General features: G+C 47.0%; 1 protein-coding gene across 1 annotated transcript in view; it reads right to left on the bottom strand.

Moving 5' to 3' along the window:
* LOC138663593 (zinc finger protein 419-like) overlaps window positions 1-24964 on the bottom strand; it is a 114519-nt gene that overhangs the window by 64299 nt on the left and 25256 nt on the right. Inside the window, exons 6-9 of the mRNA XM_069749853.1 lie at window positions 3590-3739; window positions 3281-3460; window positions 3081-3204; window positions 2946-3001 (exon numbers count right to left, since the gene is read on the bottom strand). Coding sequence (XP_069605954.1) covers window positions 2946-3001; window positions 3081-3204; window positions 3281-3460; window positions 3590-3739 — 510 coding nt within the window. The remainder of the gene's footprint in view (window positions 1-2945; window positions 3002-3080; window positions 3205-3280; window positions 3461-3589; window positions 3740-24964) is intronic.

Here is a 24964-nt window from a genome sequence, read left to right as displayed (position 1 = left end):
TCATCTTGGCACCGCCCAGGTTGAAAACTATTTATCCCCCAGACATGGATTACAGCGTGGGACAGAACGATGGACAGCTATGGTATATTGTTGTTTTTTTTATTTTACTTTTATTACAGATCAAGGGCTTCGGTGGAATTAGACAATGCAGTAACTATGGTTTAATTGAGATTAATAAAGGAATCTGTGTCATTTTTTCAATTAAAGGACTTTATTCTGACTGTGTCATTATTTACATACTGTAGGACTGTAGGATTAGTAATGGATAGGTGTCTTATAGACACTTCTTCATTACTAAGCCATGGGCTTGCTGTCACATGACAATACAAAGGTGACATCAACCCCACAAATATTAACCCCAATTGCCACCGCTACAGGGTAAGTGGGAAGACCTGGGCAACTCACCAGAATTGGCGCATTTAATAGATGCACCTTTTCTGGGCAGTTGTGGGCTGCTGTTTTAAGGCTTGAGGGGGGACAAAAGCAATGGCCCCTTACCAGCATGAGAATACCAGCCCCCAGCTGTGAGCTTTAGAAAGGCAGGTTGGCAATAATGCGGGGGACCCCATGCCATTTTTTTTTAAATTATTTATTAAAATATTTAAAAAAAACACAGCATGGGGACCCCAGTGTGAGGATATGGTCGCTAAGGCTACGTTCACATTGGAGTTCCGCCAATGTGCGTCGCTGTTGCGCCGGCGACGCAGCGGCGACGCAGCGGCGACGCGCCCCTATGTTTAACATAGGGAACGCGTGCGTCGTTTTGGTGGCGTTTTTCGCCACGTGCGTCGTTTCCGACGCTAGCGTCGGACGCAAGAAAACGCTACATGTAGCATTTTCTGTGCGTCCGATTTTCGTCGGAAAACGACGCACGCGTCGCAAAACGCGCGCGTTTTTGCGCGCGTTTGCGCGCGTTTTAGCGTGCGTCGCGCGTTGCGTCGCCGACGCACGGCGGCGCAACGCTAATGTGAACGTAGCCTTACTGAAGACTATAGGACAAATGGACGTAAAGCGGAGTCCACCGCTCTAAGACATAAAGACTTTTTCCAACACAGAGCACCGGTTACATCAATATTACTGTACTTTAATAGTTAATTTGCTTGCTGTGTTTTATTATTGATTTTCTTGCTTTATTTTATTAGTGATTTTCTTGCTCATCAGTTCATGCTCAGGAATCAATGTTTCTATTCAGTGGCAGTCAGCAGAAGAAGACGAGCAGGCTAGTTTATGGAAACCTAAGGACAGACTCTATCAATCTCATTTGTATCAAGGTCTCACTCCCATTGTACTCCCAAACCTAGGCCCATTGTGTGGTTGGGGATAGTAGACTCAGGGGAGCCATCACCACGGGAGGTCTCACATACAGTCCCAGCTGATGGAATATGCCTTGTTCTGTGAGATAAAGGAAAATGTTTAAGGGGGCAGGAGAAAAAGACATAGGGTTGAATCAGGCAGTTGTTGGAGGGATTTTGATGGAAGAGGATCCAAGCTGGAATGGATGGATGGATGATCTATGGAGCTTTGCAGATTTTTGGCTGGAGGTGAATCCATGAGCTATGGTCAGGATATCCATCGTCTGGAGCAACAAAGGCTGTGACTGCACACTATACCAGCTGGAGATACAAAATCTGTGGGCCAATCAAAAGTTGGGAGACAGTGGGCATCGCCTGATATGGAGCCAGTGGAACTACCGATCTCAGATTGGGAACTTGTGGACTGAGGACATCTACATGGATTTGTTGTACAACCCTGGATGTATGGAATAAAAAAAATAGTTGCATCGATAACCTGCCTAGGTGACTTTTTATAACCCACAACCTCAGGTCTTCACACCCTCTATTCTTGATAACCAACCTTGATGAAGCCGACTGTTAAATATTAATTATTCTTATTCTCAATTCTGTACTGAACACATTGTCTTTCGCTGACATTACAAAAGCTATTTATGTATATATAGCTCAGAGTACAAGTTAACACCATATAGAGAGGACACGTGGTCTGTGGGAAATATATATATTACGTCTCTTATGAGGAGGGGAGGTTGGTCACGTGGGGCCTGTCACCTCCGGCCTTCACCATCATTCTCCATGGAACTCACACAAGGAATGAACAGCTGGTAGCCATGATTCTACCTCAGGAAAGAAAGATGACTTCTACTCTATCTCAGAAACGATGAGTAACAAGCGCTGATATTTACAAATGGACAATCTGTTCGTAACTATTTCATCTATTTTTATGTTTTGCTGCAATGTGGTTTTTCTGTGGACAATTCAATAAACCACTACATTTTTTTTATGAAAATATCATGACATTTTTCTTGAAGAGTAACGCACCTGGTAAATAGTCCTGATTAAATAAATGTGCAAAATAAGCATATTTAACACTGACAGCTGAGGATTACAGCCCGCAGCTGTGAGATTTGTCTGGTTGGTTCAAGAAAATAGGAGGGACCCACACCGGGCTTTTATTTAATTTATTTCATTATATCGCAAGTGGCAGCTGAGGAATATCCCGATAATCCACTCCTGCTGTCACGGTTATTAGCGGCAGCAAGTGTCAGATGATGGGAGTAAGAGTCCCAAAAGCCCCCACCTGCTGTCATCGTTCTGACTTTAATATAACTCTCATCATTCTCTTCTGCTCAAACCGATCGCCGGCAGAGCCGGGGAGAATGATGAGAGCCGTCTTCAGCACCTTCCACCGGGGAACAGCGCTTACAGTAGCGCTTCTTCCCCGGCAGCCATCTGGGTGGTACTGAGGCGGCACACGGTTGCCACACATGTGCCGCAAGTATTATGCACACGGACACTGATATCGCTGGTACCGGTTTTTCTGGTACTGGAAATAAACGGACATGTGAAACCGGCCTAAGGGAGATCTCATGACACCTTCTCTCCATCTACCTGATGATCCTGAGGAACATTGAGATTTTCTTGTTTACAGACCTGTGGAAGAAGAGGACGGGGACATCTCTGTGGTGTTGTCCTCTTACTGGATAGATCTGAAGGAAACACATACAGGGACTGAATACATTCTTTACATACAGATAAATATAGGTTGTGTGTATTTAGTGGTATTACCTGGTGATGTGAGGGGCTGGGGAACCTCCATCATGACGTCCTTGTACGGATCTTTATGTCCTTCTAAATACTCCCACTCCTCCATGGAAAAATAGACAGCGACATCCTGACATCTTATAGGAACCTGACACATACAATGATACCGTCATCCCCTGATCCCTTCTTACTGAATAATTTCCCAGCATTCCCAGTAGTGTCACCTCTCCAGTCAGCAGCTCAATCATCTTGTAGATGAGTTCTAGGATCTTCTGGTCATTGATGTTCTCATGTATCAGGGGGTGAGATGGAGGCCACATGATTGGGCTCAGGGGTCTTACCCATTCCTCAGACACAGGGTCCTGAAAGCGCTCACTAGAGGTTGTCTTCACTAGTATGCAATCCTGGTTATGGAGAGACACATTAATAAATCTCACTACAGACATTTCCAGTGTCCTCACCTCTCCAGTTCTGTCCATCTCTTATTCCCATAGATAAGAATGATGTAATGTGACGTCATCAGAATCTCTCACCTCTCCAGTAAGCCGGAAGAGGATCTCTAGGGTGAGGTGTAATATCCTCTCCGCCATCTTGTCTCTGTCCATATCCTTCCTTAATGGGCAAATCAGGAAAATTCTCTTATATGGAAAATCTTCACTGAGAGAATCCGATATTGTAGAGACCTGAATGAGAAGAAGATGAGCCGATGTAACATCATAAAAATCCTGTGTAATAATACAGTTACTGGAGATAATAAGGGAAACATATGAGATTTATTATTTTGCAGTATTTAGTTTTCTTCTTACATCTACTAATAAAACCTACATATTTAGGCCACAGACAACAAGCAGTTTCTTCCTCGGAGTCGGCAGCTGAATACGTTCCTCATAGACTCATCTTCCATAACGCTAATTCTCATCTCATTTACTGAGACTGGAATCGGCATTAGCAATACTGCAGGAGATATTCATTACACGTGACAGGAGAAATAACTACTTCATGATGAGGACGACATCTTCATCTTCTATTACGGCTCTGGAAACATATTTGTTCAGAGTCCATCACTGACTCCATCACCACCGGCCGTCTATATGAAGGTTTCCCGTCTTCCTCGCACTGTAATCTTCTATCACGTTAGATCTCAGGTCTGATTCACACACAGAAGTTTGAGGCTTTTATAAGAGATTTTTTGTTTGCACAAACACCGCGGACAGAAATTATCTGATCCCAACGTCTCCATGTACAGTGTTTTATGGGGCTTCTTTCTGGCCTTAGGGTATGTGCACACGTCAGGATTTTCTAGCAGAAATTTCCTAACAAAAAACGGACATTTCTGCCAGAAATCCGCATGCGGTTTTTCGTGTTTTTTGTGCGTTTTTTCCCAAATGCATAGAATAGCGGGAAAAACGCAGAAAATCCGCAAAATTAATGAACATGCTGCTTTTTTTTACCGCAATGCGTTTTTTTTGCGGAAAAAAACGCATCATGTGCACAAAAATTGCAGAATGCATTCTAAATGATAGGATGCATATGTCTGCAGTTTGTAATGCGTTTTTATTGCGTTTTTATCATGAAAAAACGCGAAAAAAAACGCAAAAAACCTGAACGTGTGCACATACCCTTAGACTTTCCTATAATACAAGAAAACTCCAGAAAAAAGCAGATATTAAAATGATTCAAAAGAAAATTGGCTTCAAGAATTCTTGCTAAAAGAAAAAAAACTAAAAAAGCAGAAGACACATTTTATTATTTAACATGCTAAACATTTGTTTGTTTTTTTAAAAATGAACCCTTTTGGGCCCCAGAACATTGATGGATGGCACAGGAGCGGCTTTAACAAAAACCCTGGCAGTTTAACCACTTGCTGCTGTGAAAAGCAAACATGGCATCTAAGAAGGTGTGACAGAGTTCGGCTCAATGCCTCTCCGCCCCCAAGTACTGGATAGTATGGGGCGGCCTAGTTACTACGATACTTACATGCCTAATAATGGTGTCTGAGCTTTCAATGTCTGAAGGTCTACTAGACCGAGCCAGAGGCAGCGTCCAATAAGTTTCCTTTTAACGCCCCCATACACAATAGAGTAAAGTTACATAAAAGCACTGATTTCGGGGGGTTTGGGCGATTATATAATATATTTGGGGGCCTCCTACAGATGATGTCAGGGCAGAGAAGGATCTGGCATCCAGATTTTCCGAGGATAATCCGTCAGTTCTTCTTGTAGATCAGTGTTCCCCAACTCCGGTCCTCAAAAGCCACCAACAGGTCATGTTTTGAGGATTTCCTTAGTATTGCACAGGTCATTGAATGCTTGCCTGTCCAGGTGATGTAATTATCACCTGTGCAATACTAAGGAAATCCTGAAAACATGACCTATTGGTGGCTCTTGAGGACTGGACTTGGAGAACACTGCTGTAGATAATCCTCCACTAGAGGAGTCTGGGGGCGACTCTCTTATACAGACCACAGGAAAGCTGGAATATTTGTGTGTATGGGGGAGTCGGGAGAGACAGTCATCTGCCAAATGATTGTTCAGCCAACTCTTATCTCATGTGTATGGGGCCATTAGTATTACACTGACAGGCAGTGATGATACACGGCACTACAGTAGTACAGTGCGTCACCGCAGCCATCCGAGGCTTGTATGTTGTGTGATCACACTAATCAGAGGTGTTTTAAAAAAGGGTTAAATGCGAAAAAAATCACAGGTTTAGCAACAAGAAATATCTATCACTATATGGAAAACAGAGTCGGCAAAGGAAGACAAGCAGGCTAGAGTTTATGTAAACCTAAGGGTACCGTCACACAGTGGCATTTTGATCGCTACGACGGCACGATTCGTGACGTTCCAGCGATATAGTTACGATCTCGCAGTGTCTGACACGCTCCTGCGATCAGGGACCCCGCTGAGAATCGTACGTCGTAGCAGATCGTTTGAAACTTTCTTTCGTCGTCTAGTGTACCGCTGTGGCGGCATGATCGCATGGTGTAACAAAGGTGTGCACGATATTGTATACGATGTGCGCATAGTAACCAACGGCTTCTACATCGCACATACGTCATGAAATTATCGCTCCAGCGTCGTACATTGCAAAGTGTGACAGCAGTCTACGACGCTGGAGCGATATTGTTACGATGCTGGAGCGTCACGGATCGTGCCGTCGTAGCGATCAAAATGCCACTGTGTGACGGTACCCTAAGGCCAGATTCTATGAATTTCATTTGTATCAAGGTCTCACTCCCATTGTACTCCCAAACCTAGGCCCATTGTGTGGTTGGGGATAGTAGACTCAGGGGAGCCATCACCATGGGAGGTCCTCACATACAGTCCCAGCTGATGGAATATGCCTTGTTCTGTGAGATAAAGGAAAATGTTTAAGGGGGCGGGAGAAAAAGACATAGGGTTGAATCAAGCAGTTGTTGGAGGGATTTTGGTGGAAGAGGATCCAAGCTGGAATGGATGGATGATCTATGGCACTTTGGAGATTTTTGACTGGACTGGTATCCATGATCTACAGATAGCCATCGTCTGGAGGAACACAGGCTGTGACTGCACACTATACCAGCTGGAGATACAAAATTTGTGGACCAACCAAAAGTTGGGAGACAGTGGGCATCGCCTGGTATGGAGCCAGTGGAACTACCGATCTCAGATTGGGAACTTGTGGACTGAGAACATTGTATGTTGGCCATCTACATGGATTTGTTGTACAGTCATGGATGTATGGAATTAAAAAAATAGTTGCATCGTTAACCTGCCTAGGTGATTTTTATAACCCACAACCTCAGATCTTCACAATCAATTCTTGATAATCAACCTTGCTGAAGCTGACAGCTGAGGGTTACAGCCCGCAGCTGTGAGATTTGCCTGGTTGGTTCAAGAAAATAGGGAGGAACCCACACCGGGTTTTTCATTAAGGCTACTTTCACAATAGCGTTGTTTGGTGTACGTCGCAATGCGTCGTTTTGGAGAAAAAACGCATCCTGCAAATGTGCTTGCAGAATGTGTTTTTCTCCATAGACTTGCATTAGCGACGCATTGCGACGTATGGCCACACGTCGCATCCGTCGTGCAACAGATACCTCGTGTTTTTTGGCGGAAGCGACGCACAAAAAAAGTTCAATGTAACGTTATTTTGTCTGTCAGATCCGCTATTTCTAACCGCGCATGCGCGGCCGGAACTTCGCCCCCTCCTCCCCGCTCATCACACTGGGCAGCGGATGCGACGGTATGCGACGGCCCCGTACTGACGCAAATTTGAAAGTTGCCTAATTTATTTCATTATATCGCAAGTGGCGGCTGAGGAATACCCCGATCATCCGCTCCTGCTGTCACTATTATTAGCGGCAGCAAGTGTCGGATGATGGGAGTAAGAGTCCCAAAAGCCCCCAGCTGCTGTCATCGTTCTGACTTTAATATAATATCATATATAATCATTCTCTTCTGCTCACACCGATCGCCGGCAGAGCAGGGGAGAACGATGAGAGCAGTCTTCAGCACCCACCACCGATGAACAGCGCTTACAGTAGCGCTTCTTCCCCGGCGGCCGTCTTAGTGTCATGTCGGACGCTATTCACACTAGGGCGTCCGACAGACAGCGGTAATTCTGCATTCGTCCACTATGCGCTCAGTGGCGCCGGCTAGATTTTATCTAGGTTGTCCGGGGTTAATCTAGCTGGTACTCAGATTGGAGGCTGGGTCACGCCCACGGCCTTTAAATAGTTCTTCTGAACTTTGGGCATCGCCGATTATAGCTTGTGTCTTGTACCTGGTGATCTCGGTTCGGAGTGGTGGTCTTGGAGTAGAAATATCATATCTGGTGGTGTATGATCCTTTGTCATATTTCTCCTTCCTATTTGTGTTTTGTTTTGCCCTGTGCACATTATAGTGTTTTCTTGAGTGTGTTTGCGGCGTGGTGCGTTTTTGGTTTTCCCGGCCGGCAGATTCGTTTCAGGTATATTTTGATCACTGTGATATAACCTATCACTGTGATATAAAATAAAAAAAATAGTAAATGACCCCCTCCCCCCTTTATCACCCCCATAGGTAGGGCCAATAATAAAATAAAGAAAATATTTTTCCACTAGGGTTAGGGTTAGAACTAGGGTTAGGGCTAGGGTTAGGGTTAGAACTAGGGTTAGGGTTAGGGTTAGATTTAGGGTATTTGCACACGGTGCGGATTTGGCTGCGGATCCGCAGTGGATTGGCCGCTGCGAATTCGTAGCAGTTTTCCATCAGGTTTACAGTACCATGTAAACCTATGGAAAAACCAAATCCGCTGTGCCCATGGTGCGGAAAATACCATGCGGAAACGCTGCGCTGTATTTTCCGCAGCATGTCAATTTTGTGCGGATTCCGCGCGTTTTACACCTGTTCCTCAATAGGAATCCGCAGGTGAAATCCGCACAAAAAACACTGGAAATCCGCTGGAAATCCGCAGGTAAAACGCAGTGCCTTTTACCTGCGGATTTTTCAAAAATCGTGCGGAAAAATCTCACACGAATCCGCAACGTGGGCACATAGCCTTAGGGTTAGGGTTGGAATTAGATTTAGGGTTGGAATTAGGGCTAGGGTTGGAAATAGGGTTAAGATTAGGCTTGTGGTTAGGGTAATGGATAGGGTTAGGGGTCTGTTGGGGTTAAAGTTGTGGTTAGGGTTGGGATTAGGGTTAGGGTTGGGATTAGGGTTACGGGTGTGTTGGGGTTAGGGTTGTGGTTAGGGGTGTGTTGGGGTTAGGGTTGTGGTTAGAGTTATGGTGAGGGTTGGGATTAGGGTTAGGGGTGTGTTGGGGCTGGGTTGGAGTTAGAATTGGAGGTTTCCACTGTTTAGGTACATCAGGGGGTCTCCAAATGTGACATGGCTCCAACATTGATTCCAGCCAATTTTGTGTTGAAAAAGTCAAATGCTGTTCCCTTCCTTCTGAGCTCTGCCGTGCGCCCAAACAGTGGTTTACCCCCACATATGGGGTACCAGCGTACTCAGGACAAACTGGGCAACAACTATTGGGGTCCAATTTCTCCTGTTACCCTTGCGAAAATAAAAAAATGCTTGCTAAAACATAATTTTTAAGGAAAGAAAAATTATTTTTTATTTTTACGGCTCTGCGTTATAAACTTATGTGAAGCACTTGGGGGTTGAAAGTGCTCACCACATATCTAGATAAGTTCCTTGGGGGGTCTAGTTTCCAAAATGGGGTCACTTGTGGGGGGTTTCTACTGTTTAGGCACATCAGGGGCTCTGCAAATGCAACATGATGCCCGCAAACCATTCCATCAAAGTCTGCATTTCAAAACGTCACTACTTCCCTTCCGAGCCCTGACGTGCGCCCAAACAGTGGTTTACCCCCACATATGGGGTATCAGCGCACTCACGACAAACTGGGCAACAAATATTGGGGTCCAATTTCTCCTGTTACCTTTGTGAAAATAAAAAATTGCAGGCTAAATAATAATTTTTGAGGAAAGAAAAATGATTTTTTATTTTCACGGCTCTGCGTTATAAACTTCTATGAAGCACTTGGGGGTTTAAAGTGGTCACTGCACATCTAGATTAGTTTCATGGGAGGTCTAGTTTTCAAAATGGGGTCACATGTGGGGGAGCTCCAATGTTTAGGCACACAGGGCCTCTCCAAACGCGACATGGTGTCCGCTAACGATTGGAGCTAATTTTTCATTCAAAAAGTCAAATGGCACTCCTTCCCTTCCGAGCCCTGCCGCGTGCCCAAACAGTGGTTTACCCCCACATATGAGGTATCGGTGTACTCAGGAGCAATTGTCCAACACATTTTAGGATCCATTTTATCCTGTTGCCCACGTGAAAATGAAAAAATTGAGGCTAAAATAAATTTTTTGTGAAAAAAAGTACTTTTTCATTTTTATGGATCAATTTGTGAAGCACCTGGGGGTTCAAAGTGCTCACTATGCATCTAGATAAACTCCTTGGGGGGTCTAGTTTCCAAAATGGGGTTATTTGTGGGGAAGCTCCAATGTTTAGGCACACAGGGTGTCACGATATGGTATGAAATATCATATAAGTAGCTCTCTTGCTCAAGGCTGTGGGCTTACAAGCCCCCCTTCCCTTTCACTCAGCCAAGAGCTGCTTTGCCAATGTACTGGGGGGAGTTTTATGGCCGAAAGGTATTTACGACCGGCATTTCCTGCCGTGTAAGCTCTTGTCCAGCTATAAGTGAACTAGAAACTTCTAGGATCCATGAAAGATTCTTTGTTTGGTTTTTGTAAGATATTATGCACAATGTTTACGTTACGAACACGAAAATATATATCCTTGGTCGCACTCGGTGGACCTACCCATCCCGCGAAACACGGGCTTCTAACTCCATCTGGTAAAGAAGTAGGGATTTCTCTGTAAATATGCATCCCAGATAGGACATATTTGATCTCATTAGAATGCCCACGTTAATCCGAGATGAATGATGGGTTTGTTATGACTATGACATGTTTTGTAGCGAAGTTATAGAAATGAAAGAGAATATTTTAAAGTTTAGTCAGAATGTAGAGAGAGGAGGGTCTGGATAAGCCAGCCTTTCTGTGATGTCACTAGCTGCAGGTCTTAAGTTTGTGGCAGGCTCTCAGCTCAGTCTTCTTCTTCCTGCTTGCTTGCTTGCTTCTTCTCCTGGAAGAGCCCTGCGCACGTCCAATGAGCTGGGACGTATGGTTGCCTGCCATGCTTTGAACATGTGAGTGTTACCTTTTCTCATTTAATCCCTGTTTATTTCATAATTACCCTTGTACATATTTGCAATTGTCTCATTTGTAACATCTTTATAAAATATTTTTGATAAAGCACTGCCTAACTTTTTATGGGATATAATAGTATATATTAGTTCATTCTCCATGCTCTAAAAACCGTACCCTAAGTCTTCTGAAGGGAAATACGCTACTGTTGTGTTGGGTTAGCTTCGGACCCGTTTAATCGAAGCTGGTGGCAGCGATAGTGTGCTGACTTTTGGATTATGTTGTAGCGACTGCGGCGTTGATAATTATTGTTCCTGCCTGAGTGGGAGTAGTTTATCGCGACGCTACAGCGTGCCCAATAGCCAGTACATAGCAGGCAGCCTGTCGGGCGACCAATTACCCAGGGTGCAGTACCTAATCTGACCTGAGAGTAAGGGGGGAGCCAGAGAGCTGCAAGTGTTAAGTGGAACTGTAAGCGGGATATACATAAATCCCTGCAGATTGTGGTATATTGAAAAGCAGTGGGATACCTAAAATAAGCCCCTGCTGGAAACTAAGAGGGCAATAGCCTTGTGGGTGTTTTTCATCACATTGTTAGCAGTGGAGGGATAACTAAGATAAGCCCCCCTGCACATGTGATAGCCGTCTGTTGGCCTAAAGTCACCCCGACCCGTGACGTAGGGGTGACGGTCACGGTGTGAATCGTGACAAATTGGGGGCAGTGGTCAGGGGAATCCTGACAAATTGGTGGAAGCGGTGGGATATTAGAGCATTAGTGATTTGGTTTGAACAATCATTCCTCTCACTAAAAACTTGCAGAAAGTTCTTGCGCAAATAAGTTTGGAGAACAAACTCAGTGTTTTTTAGTTGTGAGACAATTGTGTACTGGTAATTATCCCCTCCCTTTCTCTTCGTTTTTCTATCCTATTTTTTATTTGGCAACCATGGTTGTGCTGGGAGAAACCTTTTATGAGCAGCAGACCAGAAACACCCTTATTGCCTTATGCAAGACACAGCACATTGACTTTGCAAGCAAAAACAAAGCCAAACTGGTCGCAGATCTGGTGCAATGGGAAGCCGCTCTAGACCGCTCTCAGAGCTCAGAGGCCGCAGAAGCCAGCACGAGCAGAGGTGCTGCAGCAAGAGGTCCAACCACTGAATGCTGGCCCTGTTAGCAATCCGGGCGAATTGGACCCCCACCTGCAGGCGGCCTTGAAAGAATTCCCCACTGACGACCATGAGGGACGTCGGCAGCTGATTCAGCAATACCGGCAGGGAGGCCGAGTCCCGAGCCGAGCGAGAGGCCCAGGCCCAACGAGCCGAGCGAATGGCCAAGGCCCAGCGAGCCGAGCGAGAGGCCCAAGCGGAGCGGGAGTACCAGCTGCAGATGGCCTGACTGCAAATGCAGGGGTCGTCCCAGTCCAGCCATGAGCCCAGCAGCGCTCAGACACCTAAGCCCCGGCCCGATCAGTTCCCTGTTATGGAGAAGGACGGAGACTTGGACACTTTTCTGCGGGCCTTTGAGAAAGCCTGCAGACAGTACCGGCTGCCTACAGATGAATGGGCCCGATACCTGACACCAGGGCTGAGGTAAAGCTCTGGAGGCGTTTGCTGCCCTCCCTCAAGAACAAGATGGAGACTATGAGGCCATCAAGCAGGTCCTGATAGCAAAGTACCAGCTTACTCCCGAGGTGTACCGTAGAAAGTTCCGGACCCTTCAACGTGGCCCACACGACAGTTACAGTGATGTGGTGCATGGACTGGGGACCCACTTTGACCAGTGGACCCAAGGACTGTCAGTGACCACCTTTGCACAGCTGCGAGACCTGATGATCAAAGACCAGTTCTTTCATCTTTGCCCAGCTGAGGTGCGGCAGTTTGTGATGGACAGAGAACCCAAAGACGTGACGAAAGCAGCGCAGATTGCCGATGCCTATGAGGCCAACCGTAGATCGGAAGCGCGGAAGCCAGTCACCACCAGCTGGAGAGGGGGTAAGCCTGCACCTAACGCTAGTACCCCTGCTAGCCAACACACCAGAGGTCCTGGCCCTGTGGCCAACAACACCAGACCTACCACCGAACCTCGCCAGTTTTACTACTGCAAGCGGCCTGGGCATATCAGTACCTTCTGTCCAGACAGGTCGAAGAACCCCCCAAGCCAAGGCCCCAGGGCCTAATGCAGCAGTTCTTTTGGTGGGTGGTGTGGTTGGGAGGGTGTGTGACAACGTACAGCACGTCACTGTGGGAGGCCATGTTGCTACAGGCCTCAAGGACACCGGGGCTGAACGAACCCTCATCCGACCCGAACTGGCGGCCCCTGAAGAAATCATTCCGGGGAAAACCCTAACTGTCACTGGGATTGGGGGCATCAGCTGTCCCTTACCAATGGCCCGGGATTATATTGATTGGGGTGCTGGGAGTGGGGTGAAGGAAGTGGGGCTGTCTGATAATTTGCCCACTGATGTTTTGTTGGGGACTGATTTGGGGAGGATGGTTGCATACTACGTCCCTGACACCCCTCCCCAATCTACTAATGAGGGTAAAGTTAACTCTGATGATGATGATGATGGGAAATCGCATGTGTTACCTGACCATGCTTTATCTTGTAATGATGCATCTATTAACCATTTTTTTCCTAGGATTGATGGTGAAAATGTTGTACCTGTGCCAGCTGAACCTGATAATGATTTTTCTGTGAAGGTTAATGTGTCCATAGGTACAGGCGTGCCCAGCCACGTCACTCTGCGGAGTGAGACGGCTGAGGAACCCCTAACAGGGGCAAGTGTCGGTGTTACAGGAAATGGGGAGATGCATGGGAACCGTGAGGAAGGTGATGCCATGAAAGTGACCAGTGCCACCGAGGAAGGTAACTGGCCCATAAGTAGCACTGCTCCTGGAGTGTTGGGGTGGATGGGGAGGTAGAGCCCATAGCAGCGCCGGCTGATGGGTCTTTAGAAATCCCCGGGGAGACAGCCTACGTAGCTGCTGTCACCCGCAGTCAGAGTGCCAGGAACGCAGATAACTGTCAGCCTTCCGGACCCTCCTCAGTCACCACTGTGACTGAACCAGAGGTGGACCCAGAGCAGGTCCAAGAGGGTTCCCGTGGGGAAGGGACCCTGACGTCGCTTCTGGCTTCCTCTAGCCAGGAGTTTCAGGCCGCTCTGCACGCAGATGCGAGCCTAGAGAGTTTGAGACAACTTGCCGGGACGCACTTCTCCGAGGCCGATAAGGAGAAGGTGTTCTGGGAACGAGGAAGGTTATGCCGGGAGACAGTACCCGGAGAATCACAAAAGGTGTGGTTGAGGGAAAGACAGCTGGTCGTCCCGCAGCAATTCCGGGGTGAGTTGTTGTGGATTACCCATGAGATCCCGCTAGCTGGACACTTGGGGATCAGCAAAACTAAGGCCCGGCTGTCTCAACACTTCTATTGGCCTAAGATGGGGACAGATGTGTCAAACTACTGCCGCTCCTGTGTCACCTGTCAAAGAGTGGGGAAGGCGGGGCCTGCTCTTAAGGCTCCCCTGATCCCGTTGCCAGTGATAGAGGAGCCTTTCCAGAGGATCGCAGTGGACATTGTGGGCCCACTGGCCGTCCCCAGCAGCTCTGGAAAGCAATACATCCTTACTGTGGTAGACTATGCTACCCGGTACCCAGAGGCAGTAGCTCTGTCGTCAACTAGGGCAGATAAGGTGGCGGATGCCCTGTTGGCTATCTTTTCACGTGTAGGATTTCCCAGGGAAATGCTTACTGATCAAGGGACCCAATTTATGTCTCGCCTAATGGAGGCTCTCTGTAAGAGAATACAGGTGAAGCACCTGGTATCGAGTGCGTATCACCCACAGACCAATGGCTTGTGTGAACGCTTCAATGGTACCCTCAAACAGATGCTACGCATGCTGTTTGAGACTCAAGGGCGCGACTGGGAGCGGTACCTCCCACACCTGCTGTTCGCTTACCGAGAGGTTCCGCAGGCCTCGACGGGGTTCTCCCCCTTCGAGCTCCTGTACGGCAGGCGAGTCCGGGGACCCCTTGGGTTGGTAAGAGAATCCTGGGAAGAGGAGCTGAACCCTTCTGAAGTGTCCATAGTGGAGTATGTCATGCGCTTCCGTGACAAGATGCAGACCTTGACGCAGTTGGTGCATGACAACATGACGCAGGCTCAGGCTGACCAGAAGCACTGGTACGACCAGAACGCCCGGGAGCGGACCTACCACGTGGGTCAAAAGGTGTGGGTGCTGGTCCCCGTACCAACGGATAAGCTTCAGGCAGCCTGGGAGGGCCCGTACGTCGTCCACCAACAGCTCAACCCGGTCACTTACGTGGTCACGCTTGACCACGCTCGGGGTAGGCGAAAGGCCTTTCACGTTAACATGATGGAGGCTCATCACGAACGTGAACCTTTCGTCCTAACGGTCTGCAGCTTGCCCGAAGACGGTGAGGAAGACACCCTCCTGGACATGCTGGCCCAAGCCAAGGCCAATGGGTCCATCGAGGACGTGGAGGTAAGCGCCTCGTTAACTGAACCCCAGTTTGCAGTTGCAAACCACACTGGAACCCTTCCGGGTCGTGTTCTCCAACCGACCTGGGAGGACTCAGTTAGCAGTCCACGAGGTGGACAACGGGAATCACGCACCACTACGGCGAACACCTTATCGAATCTCTGACCAGGTGCAGCAGATTATGCGCCAAGAGATCGACGAGATGTTACAGCTGGGGGTGATTCGCCGGTCAAAGAGCGCGTGGGCATCACCTGTAGTTCTCGTGCCAAAGAAGGACCAGACCACCCGGTTCTGCGTGGACTACAGGGGGCTCAACGCCATCACAGCCTCCGACGCGCACCCAATGCCGCGCATCGAGGAGCTGCTGGATAAGTTAGCTGGCGCAGATTACCTAACAACAATGGATCTGAGTCGAGGATACTGGCAGATTCCCCTGAGCCCCGAGGCGCAGGAGAAGTCCGCCTTTATCACACCTTTTGGACTGTACGAGTCCACGGTCATGCCCTTCGGCATGAAGAATGCCCCTGCCACTTTCCAGCGGATGGTCAACCTCCTGCTTCAAGGACTGGAAAAGTACGCCGTGGCGTACTTGGATGACGTTGCCATCTTCAGTTCCTCCTGGGAGGAACACCTGCAGCATCTCGAGGAGGTGCTCAGGCGAATTCACCAAGCAGGACCGACTATCAAGCCAGGAAAGTGCCAGATGGGCATGAGGGAGGTTCACTACCTGGGGCACCGGGTAGGCGGGAACACCCTGAAGCCAGAGCCTGAGAAAGTGGGCGCGATCGTGAACTGGCCCACTCCCGTGACCAAGAAACAGGTGATGTCCTTCCTGGGCACTGCAGGGTACTATAGGCGCTTCGTACAGCACTATAGTAACCTGGCAAAACCTTTGACGGACCTCACCAGGAAGAAGCTACCTACATTGTCAACTGGACAGATGGCTGTGAGGGGTCCTTCCAGGCGTTGAAAACCGCACTGTGCAACGCCCCTGTGTTGAAAGCAGTCGACAGCAGTCGACCGTTCTTGGTGCAGACCGACGCCAGCGAGTTTGACCTTGGTGCTGTGCTCAGCCAGGTTGACTCGGAGGACCAAGAGCACCCCGTGTTATACCTGAGCCGGAAGCTTTTGCCGAGGGAAGTGGCCTACTCCACCATCGAGAAGGAGTGCCTGGCCATAGTCTGGGCCCTGCAGCGCCTGCAGCCCTAATTGTACGGTCGCCACTTCACTGTGGTGACCGACCACAACCCTCTGCGCTGGCTAAACGCCATGTGTGGTACCAACGGCAGGTTGCTACGTTGGAGCCTTGCCCTTCAGCAGTTTGACTTCACCATTGAACACAAAACGGGCAAAGAGCATGGGAATGCAGATGGACTGTCCCGCCAGGGTGAACCTACTGAGGTGCCCATGGAGGCATACCATGGGGTTCTGCCTCCCTAGCGCACACCAAAAGGGGGAGGTTTCACGATATGGTATGAAATATCATATAAGTAGCTCTCTTGCTCAAGGCTGTGGGCTAACAAGCCCCCCTTCCCTTTCACTCAGCCAAGAGCTGCTTTGCCAATGTACTGGGGGGAGTTTTATGGCCGAAAGGTATTTACGACCGGCATTTCCTGCCGTGTAAGCTCTTGTCCAGCTATAAGTGAACTAGAAACTTCTAGGATCCATGAAAGATTCTTTGTTTGTTTTTTGTAAGATATTATGCACAAGGTTTACGTTACGAACACGAAAATATATATCCTTGGTCGCACTCGGTGGACCTACCCATCCCGCGAAACACGGGATTCTAACTCCATCTGGTAAAGAAGTAGGGATTTCTCTGTAAATATGTATCCCAGATAGGACATATTTGATCTCATTAGAATGCCCACGTTAATCCGAGATGAATGATGGGTTTGTTATGACTATGACATTTTTTGTAGCGAAGTTAGAGAGAATAGTTTAAAGTTTAGTCAGAATGTAGAGAGAGGAGGGTCTGGATAAGCCAGCCTTTCTGTGATGTCACTAGCTGCAGGTCTTAAGTTTGTGGCAGGCTCTCAGCTCAGTCTTCTTCTTCCTGCTTGCTTGCTTCTTCTCCTGGAAGAACCCTGCGCACGTCCAATGAGCTGGGACGTATAGTTGCCTGCCATGCTTTGAACATGTGAGTGTTACCTTTTCTCATTTAATCCCTGTTTATTTCATAATTACCCTTGTACATATTTGCAATTGTCTCATTTGTAACATCTTTATAAAATATTTTTGATAAAGCACTGCCTAACTTTTTATGGGATATGTTATGTTTGCTAATGACAGGTGTTATGAAGGCAATCCAGAAACACAGTGTGCTTAGCGATCAGAGCGCACACAGTGATCTGACAAATACCCAAAAATACAAGAACGAGCTCTGAGACATGGAAACTCTGTAGACTGCACACCTGATCCTATCCTAAACACAACTAAAAGCGGCTGTGGATTGCGCCTAACAACTACCTAGGCAACTCGGCACAGCCTAAGAAACTAGCTAGCCTGAAGATAGAAAAATAGGCCTGACTTGCCCCAGAGAAATTCCCCAAAGGAAAAGGCAGCCCCCCACATATAATGACTGTGAGTAAGATGAAAAGACAAAACGTAGGGATGAAATAGATTCAGCAAAGTGGGGCCCGATATTCTAGGACAGAGCGAGGACAGTAAAGCGAACTTTGCAGTCTACAAAAAACCCTAAAGCAAAACCACGCAAAGGGGGCAAAAAAACCCCACCGTGCCGAACTAACGGCACGGCGGTACACCCTTTGCGTCTCAGAGCTTCCAGCAAAACAAAAGACAAGCTGGACAGAAAAAAAGCAACAAAAAAACAAAAAGCACTTAGCTATACAGAGCAGCAGGTCACAGGAACAATCAGGAGAAGCTCAGATCCAACACTGAAACATTGACAAGGAGCAAGGATAGCAGCATCAGGCGGAGTTAAGTAATGAAGCAGTTAACGAGCTCACCAGAACACCTGAGGGAGGAAGCTCAGAAGCTGCAGTACCACTTGTGACCACAGGAGTGAATTCAGCCACAGAATTCACAACAGTACCCCCCCCTTGAGGAGGGGTCACCGAACCCTCACCAGAGCCCCCAGGCCGACCAGGATGAGCCGCATGAAAGGCACGAACAAGATCGGAAGCATGAACATCAGAGGCAAAAACCCAGGAATTATCTTCCTGAGCATAACCCTTCCATTTAACCAGAAACTGGAGTTTCCGTCTAGAAACACGAGAATCCAAAATCTTCTCCACAATATACTCCAATTCCCCCTCCACCAAAAGCGGGGCAGGAGGCTCAACAGATGGAACCATAGGTGCCACGTATCTCCGCAACAACGACCTATGGAATACATTATGTATGGAAAAGGAGTCTGGGAGGGTCAAACGAAAAGACACAGGATTGAGAACCTCAGAAATCCTATACGGACCAATAAAACGAGGTTTAAATTTAGGAGAGGAAACCTTCATAGGAATATGACGAGAAGATAACCAAACCAGATCCCCAACACGAAGTCGGGGACCCACACGGCGTCTGCGATTAGCGAAAAGTTGAGCTTTCTCCTGGGACAAGATCAAATTGTCCACTACCTGAGTCCAGATCTGCTGCAACCTATCCACCACAGAATCCACACCAGGACAATCCGAAGACTCAACCTGTCCTGAAGAGAAATGAGGATGGAACCCAGAATTGCAAAAAAATGGAGAAACCAAGGTAGCCGAGCTGGCCCGATTATTAAGGGCGAACTCAGCCAACGGCAAAAAGGACACCCAATCATCCTGGTCTGCAGAAACAAAACATCTCAGATATGTTTCCAAGGTCTGATTGGTTCGTTCGGTCTGGCCATTAGTCTGAGGATGGAAAGCCGAGGAAAAGGATAGGTCAATGCCCATCCTACCACAAAAGGCTCGCCAAAACCTTGAAACAAACTGGGAACCTCTGTCAGAAACAATATTCTCAGGAATGCCATGCAACCGAACCACATGCTGAAAGAACAAAGGTACCAAATCAGAGGAGGAAGGCAATTTAGCCAAGGGCACCAGATGGACCATTTTAGAAAAGCGATCACAGACCACCCAAATGACTGACATCTTTTGAGAAACGGGAAGGTCAGAAATGAAATCCATCGAAATATGTGTCCAAGGCCTCTTTGGGACCGGCAAGGGCAAAAGCAACCCACTGGCACGAGAACAGCAGGGCTTAGCCCTAGCACAAATCCCACAGGACTGCACAAAAGTACGTACATCCCGTGACAGAGATGGCCACCAGAAGGATCTAGCCACTAACTCTCTGGTACCAAAGATTCCAGGATGACCAGCCAACACCGAACAATGAAGTTCAGAGATAAGTTTATTAGTCCACCTATCAGGGACGAACAGTTTCTCTGCTGGACAACGATCAGGTTTATTCGCCTGAAATTTTTGCAGCACCCGCCGCAAATCAGGGGAGATGGCAGACACAATGACTCCTTCCTTGAGGATACCCGCTGGCTCAGATAAACCCGGAGAGTCGGGCACAAAACTCCTAGACAGAGCATCCGCCTTCACATTTTTAGAGCCCGGAAGGTACGAAATCACAAAGTCGAAGCGGGCAAAAAATAACGACCAACGGGCCTGTCTAGGATTCAAGCGCTTGGCAGACTCGAGATAAGTCAAGTTCTTATGATCAGTCAATACCACCACGCGATGCTTAGCTCCTTCAAGCCAATGACGCCACTCCTCGAATGCCCACTTCATGGCCAGCAACTCTCGATTGCCCACATCATAATTACGCTCAGCGGGTGAAAACTTCCTGGAAAAGAAAGCACATGGTTTCATCACTGAGCAATCAGAACCTCTCTGTGACAAAACCGCCCCTGCTCCAATCTCAGAAGCATCAACCTCGACCTGGAATGGAAGAGAAACATCTGGCTGACACAACACAGGGGCAGAACAAAAACGACGCTTCAACTCCTGAAAAGCTTCCACAGCAGCAGAAGACCAATTAACCAAATCAGCACCCTTCTTGGTCAAATCGGTCAATGGTTTGGCAATGCTAGAAAAATTACAGATGAAGCGACGATAAAAATTAGCAAAGCCCAGGAACTTTTGCAGACTTTTCAGAGATGTCGGCTGAATCCAATCCTGGATGGCTTGGACCTTAACTGGATCCATCTCGATAGTAGAAGGGGTAAAGATGAACCCCAAAAATGAAACTTTCTGCACACCGAAGAGACACTTTGATCCCTTCACAAACAAAGAGTTAGCACGCAGGACCTGAAAAACCATTCTGACCTGCTTCACATGAGACTCCCAATCATCTGAGAAGATCAAAATGTCATCCAAGTAAACAATCAGGAATTTATCCAGATACTCACGGAAGATGTCATGCATAAAAGACTGAAACACAGATGGAGCATTGGCAAGTCCGAACGGCATCACTAGATACTCAAAATGACCCTCGGGCGTATTGAATGCAGTTTTCCATTCATCTCCTTGCCTGATTCTCACCAGATTATACGCACCACGAAGATCTATCTTAGTGAACCAACTAGCCCCCTTAATCCGAGCAAACAAGTCAGATAACAATGGCAAGGGATACTGAAATTTAACAGTGATCTTATTAAGAAGGCGGTAATCAATACACGGTCTCAGCGAACCATCCTTCTTGGCTACAAAGAAGAACCCTGCTCCCAGTGGTGATGACGATGGGCGAATATGTCCCTTCTCCAGGGATTCCTTCACATAACTGCGCATAGCGGCGTGTTCGGGCACGGATAAATTAAATAATCGACCTTTAGGGAATTTACTACCAGGAATCAAATTGATAGCACAATCACAATCCCTATGCGGAGGTAGAGCATCGGACTTGGGCTCTTCAAATACATCCTGATAATCAGACAAGAACTCTGGGACCTCAGAAGGGGTGGATGACGAAATCGACAAAAATGGAACATCACCATGTACCCCCTGACAACCCCAGCTGGATACCGACATGGAATTCCAATCCAATACTGGATTATGGGTTTGTAGCCATGGCAACCCCAACACGACCACATCATGCAGATTATGCAACACCAGAAAGCGAATAACTTCCTGATGTGCAGGAGCCATGCACATGGTCAGTTGGGCCCAGTATTGAGGTTTATTCTTGGCCAAAGGTGTAGCATCAATTCCTCTCAATGGAATAGGACACCGCAAAGGCTCCAAGAAAAACCCACAACGTTTAGCATAATCCAAATCCATCAGATTCAGGGCAGCGCCCGAATCCACAAACGCCATGACAGAAAACGACGACAAAGAGCATATCAAGGTAATGGACAAAAGGAATTTGGACTGTACAGTACCAATGACGGCAGACCTAGCGGACCGCTTAGTGCGCTTAGGACAATCAGAAATAGCATGAGTGGAATCACCACAGTAGAAACACAGACCATTCAGACGTCTGTATTCCTGCCGTTCAACTCTAGTCATAGTCCTATCGCACTGCATAGGCTCAGGTTTAACCTCAGGCAGTACCGCCAAATGGTGCACAGATTTACGCTCGCGCAAGCGTCGACCGATCTGAATGGCCAAAGACAAAGACTCATTCAAACCAGCAGGCATAGGAAATCCCACCATGACATCCTTAAGAGCCTCAGAGAGACCCTTTCTGAACAAAGCTGCCAGCGCAGATTCATTCCACTGAGTGAGTACTGACCATTTCCTAAATTTCTGACAATATACTTCTATATCATCCTGACCCTGGCACAAAGCCAGCAAATTTTTCTCAGCCTGATCCACTGAATTAGGCTCATCGTACAGCAATCCGAGCGCCAGGAAAAACGCATCGACACTACTCAATGCAGGGTCTCCTGGCGCAAGAGAAAATGCCCAGTCTTGAGGGTCGCCGCGCAAAAAAGAAATAATAATCAAAACCTGTTGAATAGGATTACCAGAAGAATGAGGTTTCAAGGCCAGAAATAGCTTACAATTATTTTTGAAACTTAGAAACTTAGTTCTATCTCCAAAAAACAAATCAGGAATAGGAATTCTTGGTTCTAACATAGATTTCTGATCAATAGTATCTTGAATTTTTTGTACATTTATAACGAGATTATCCATTGAAGAGCACAGACCCTGAATATCCATGTCCACACCTGTGTCCAGAATCACCCAAATGTCTAGGGGAAAAAAAAAAAAGTGAACACAGAGCTGAGAAAAAAAAAAAAAAAATGATGTCAGAACTTTTTCTTTCCCTCTATTGAGAATCATTAGTTGTCTCCTTGTACTGTTATGTTTGCTAATGACAGGTGTTATGAAGGCAATCCAGAAACACAGTGTGCTTAGCGATCAGAGCGCACACAGTGATCTGACAAATACCCAAAAATACAAGAACGAGCTCTGAGACGTGGAAACTCTGTAGACTGCACACCTGATCCTATCCTAAACACAACTAAAAGCGGCTGTGGATTGCGCCTAACAACTACCTAGGCAACTCGGCACAGCCTAAGAAACTAGCTAGCCTGAAGATAGAAAAATAGGCCTGACTTGCCCCAGAGAAATTCCCCAAAGGAAAAGGCAGCCCCCCACATATAATGACTGTGAGTAAGATGAAAAGACAAAACGTAGGGATGAAATAGATTCAGCAAAGTGGGGCCCGATATTCTAGGACAGAGCGAGGACAGTAAAGCGAACTTTGCAGTCTACAAAAAACCCTAAAGCAAAACCACGCAAAGGGGGCAAAAAAAACCCACCGTGCCGAACTAACGGCACGGCGGTACACCCTTTGCGTCTCAGAGCTTCCAGCAAAACAAAAGACAAGCTGGACAGAAAAAAAGCAACAAAAAAACAAAAAGCACTTAGCTATACAGAGCAGCAGGTCACAGGAACAATCAGGAGAAGCTCAGATCCAACACTGAAACATTGACAAGGAGCAAGGATAGCAGCATCAGGCGGAGTTAAGTAATGAAGCAGTTAACGAGCTCACCAGAACACCTGAGGGAGGAAGCTCAGAAGCTGCAGTACCACTTGTGACCACAGGAGTGAATTCAGCCACAGAATTCACAACAGGGATATAATAGTATATATTAGTTCATTCTCCATGCTCTAAAAACCGTACCCTAAGTCTTCTGAAGGGAAATACGCTACTGTTGTGTTGGGTTAGCTTCGGACCCGTTTAATTGAAGCTGGTGGCAGCGATAGTGTGCTGACTTTTGGATTATGTTGTAGCGACTGCGGCGTTGATAATTATTGTTCCTGCCTGAGTGGGAGTAGTTTATCGCGTCGCTGCAGCGTGCCCAATAGCCAGTACATAGCAGGCAGCCTGTCGGGCGACCAATTACCCAGGGTGCAGTACCTAATCTGACCTGAGAGTAAGGGGGGAGCCAGAGAGCTGCAAATGTTAAGTGGAACTGTAAGCGGGATATACATAAATCCCTGCAGTTTGTGGTATATTGAAAAGCAGTGGGATACCTAAAATAAGCCCCTGCTGGAAACTAAGAGGGCAATAGCCTTGTGGGTGTTTTTCATCACATTGTTAGCAGTGGAGGGATAACTAAGATAAGCCCCCCTGCACATGTGATAGCCGTCTGTTGGCCTAAAGTCACCCTGACCCGTGACGTAGGGGTGACGGTCACGGTGTGAATCGTGACAAATTGGGGGCAGTGGTCAGGGGAATCCTGACACAGGGGCTCTCCAAACGCGACATGGTGTCCGCTAAAGATTGGAGCCAATTTTTCATTGAAAAAGTCAAATGGCGCTCCTTTCCTTTAGAGCCCTGTCGTGTGCCCAGACAGTGGTTCCCCCCCACATATGAGGTATCGGCGTACTCAGGACAAATTGTACAATAACTTTTGGAGTCCAGTTTCTCCTTTTACCCTTGGGAAAATAAAAAAAGTTTGCTAAAACATCATTTTTGTGACTAAAAAGTTAAATGTTCATTTTTTCCTTCCATGTTGCTTCTGCTGCTGTGAAGTACCTGAAGGGTTAATAAACTTCTTGAATGTGGTTTTGAGTACCTTGAGGGGTGCAGTTTTTAGAATGGTGTCACTTTTGGGTATTTTCAGCCATACAGACCCCTCAAACTGACTTCAAATGTGAGGTGGTCCCTAAAAAAAAATGGTTTTGTAAATTTCGTTGTAAAAATGAGCAATTGCTGGTCAAATTTTAACCCTTATAACTTCCTAGCAAAAAAAAATTTTGTTTCCAAAATTGTGCTGATGTAAAGTAGACATGTGGGAAATGTTATTTATTAACTATTTTGTGTCACATAACTCTCTGGTTTAACAGAATAAAAATTCAAAATTTGAAAATTGCGAAATTTTCAAAATTTTAGCCAAATTTCCATTTTTTTCACAAATAAACGTAAAAATTATTGACCTAAATTTACCACTAACATGAAGCCCAATATGTCACGAAAAAACAATCTCAGAACCGTTAGGATCCGTTGAAGCGTTCCCGAGTTATAACCTCATAAAAGGACACTGGTCAGAACTGTAAAAAACGGCCAGGTCATTAAGGTCAAAATAGGCTGGGTCATGAAGGGGTTAATAGATATCCGGAAAGAGCCCCAAATTTTGTAATGCTGTTCATAATGGCCCCCAGAGACTCCTGCACATCTTCCAAGAACAGTAACACGTCATCCGCGTACAGGGCAATCTTTTCTTCATAGTTTCCATATCTAAATCCCTCTATGTCCCTATACCTCCATATCGTCAGAAAGGAGACAAGGGGCACCCCCGCCACGTTCCCCTA

This window comes from Ranitomeya imitator, chromosome 2 (genome assembly GCF_032444005.1).
Source record: "Ranitomeya imitator isolate aRanImi1 chromosome 2, aRanImi1.pri, whole genome shotgun sequence".
NCBI lineage: Eukaryota > Metazoa > Chordata > Amphibia > Anura > Dendrobatidae > Ranitomeya > Ranitomeya imitator.
The sequence above is the reverse complement of the archived record's forward strand: the minus strand, read 5'-3'. Positions and strand labels throughout refer to the sequence as shown.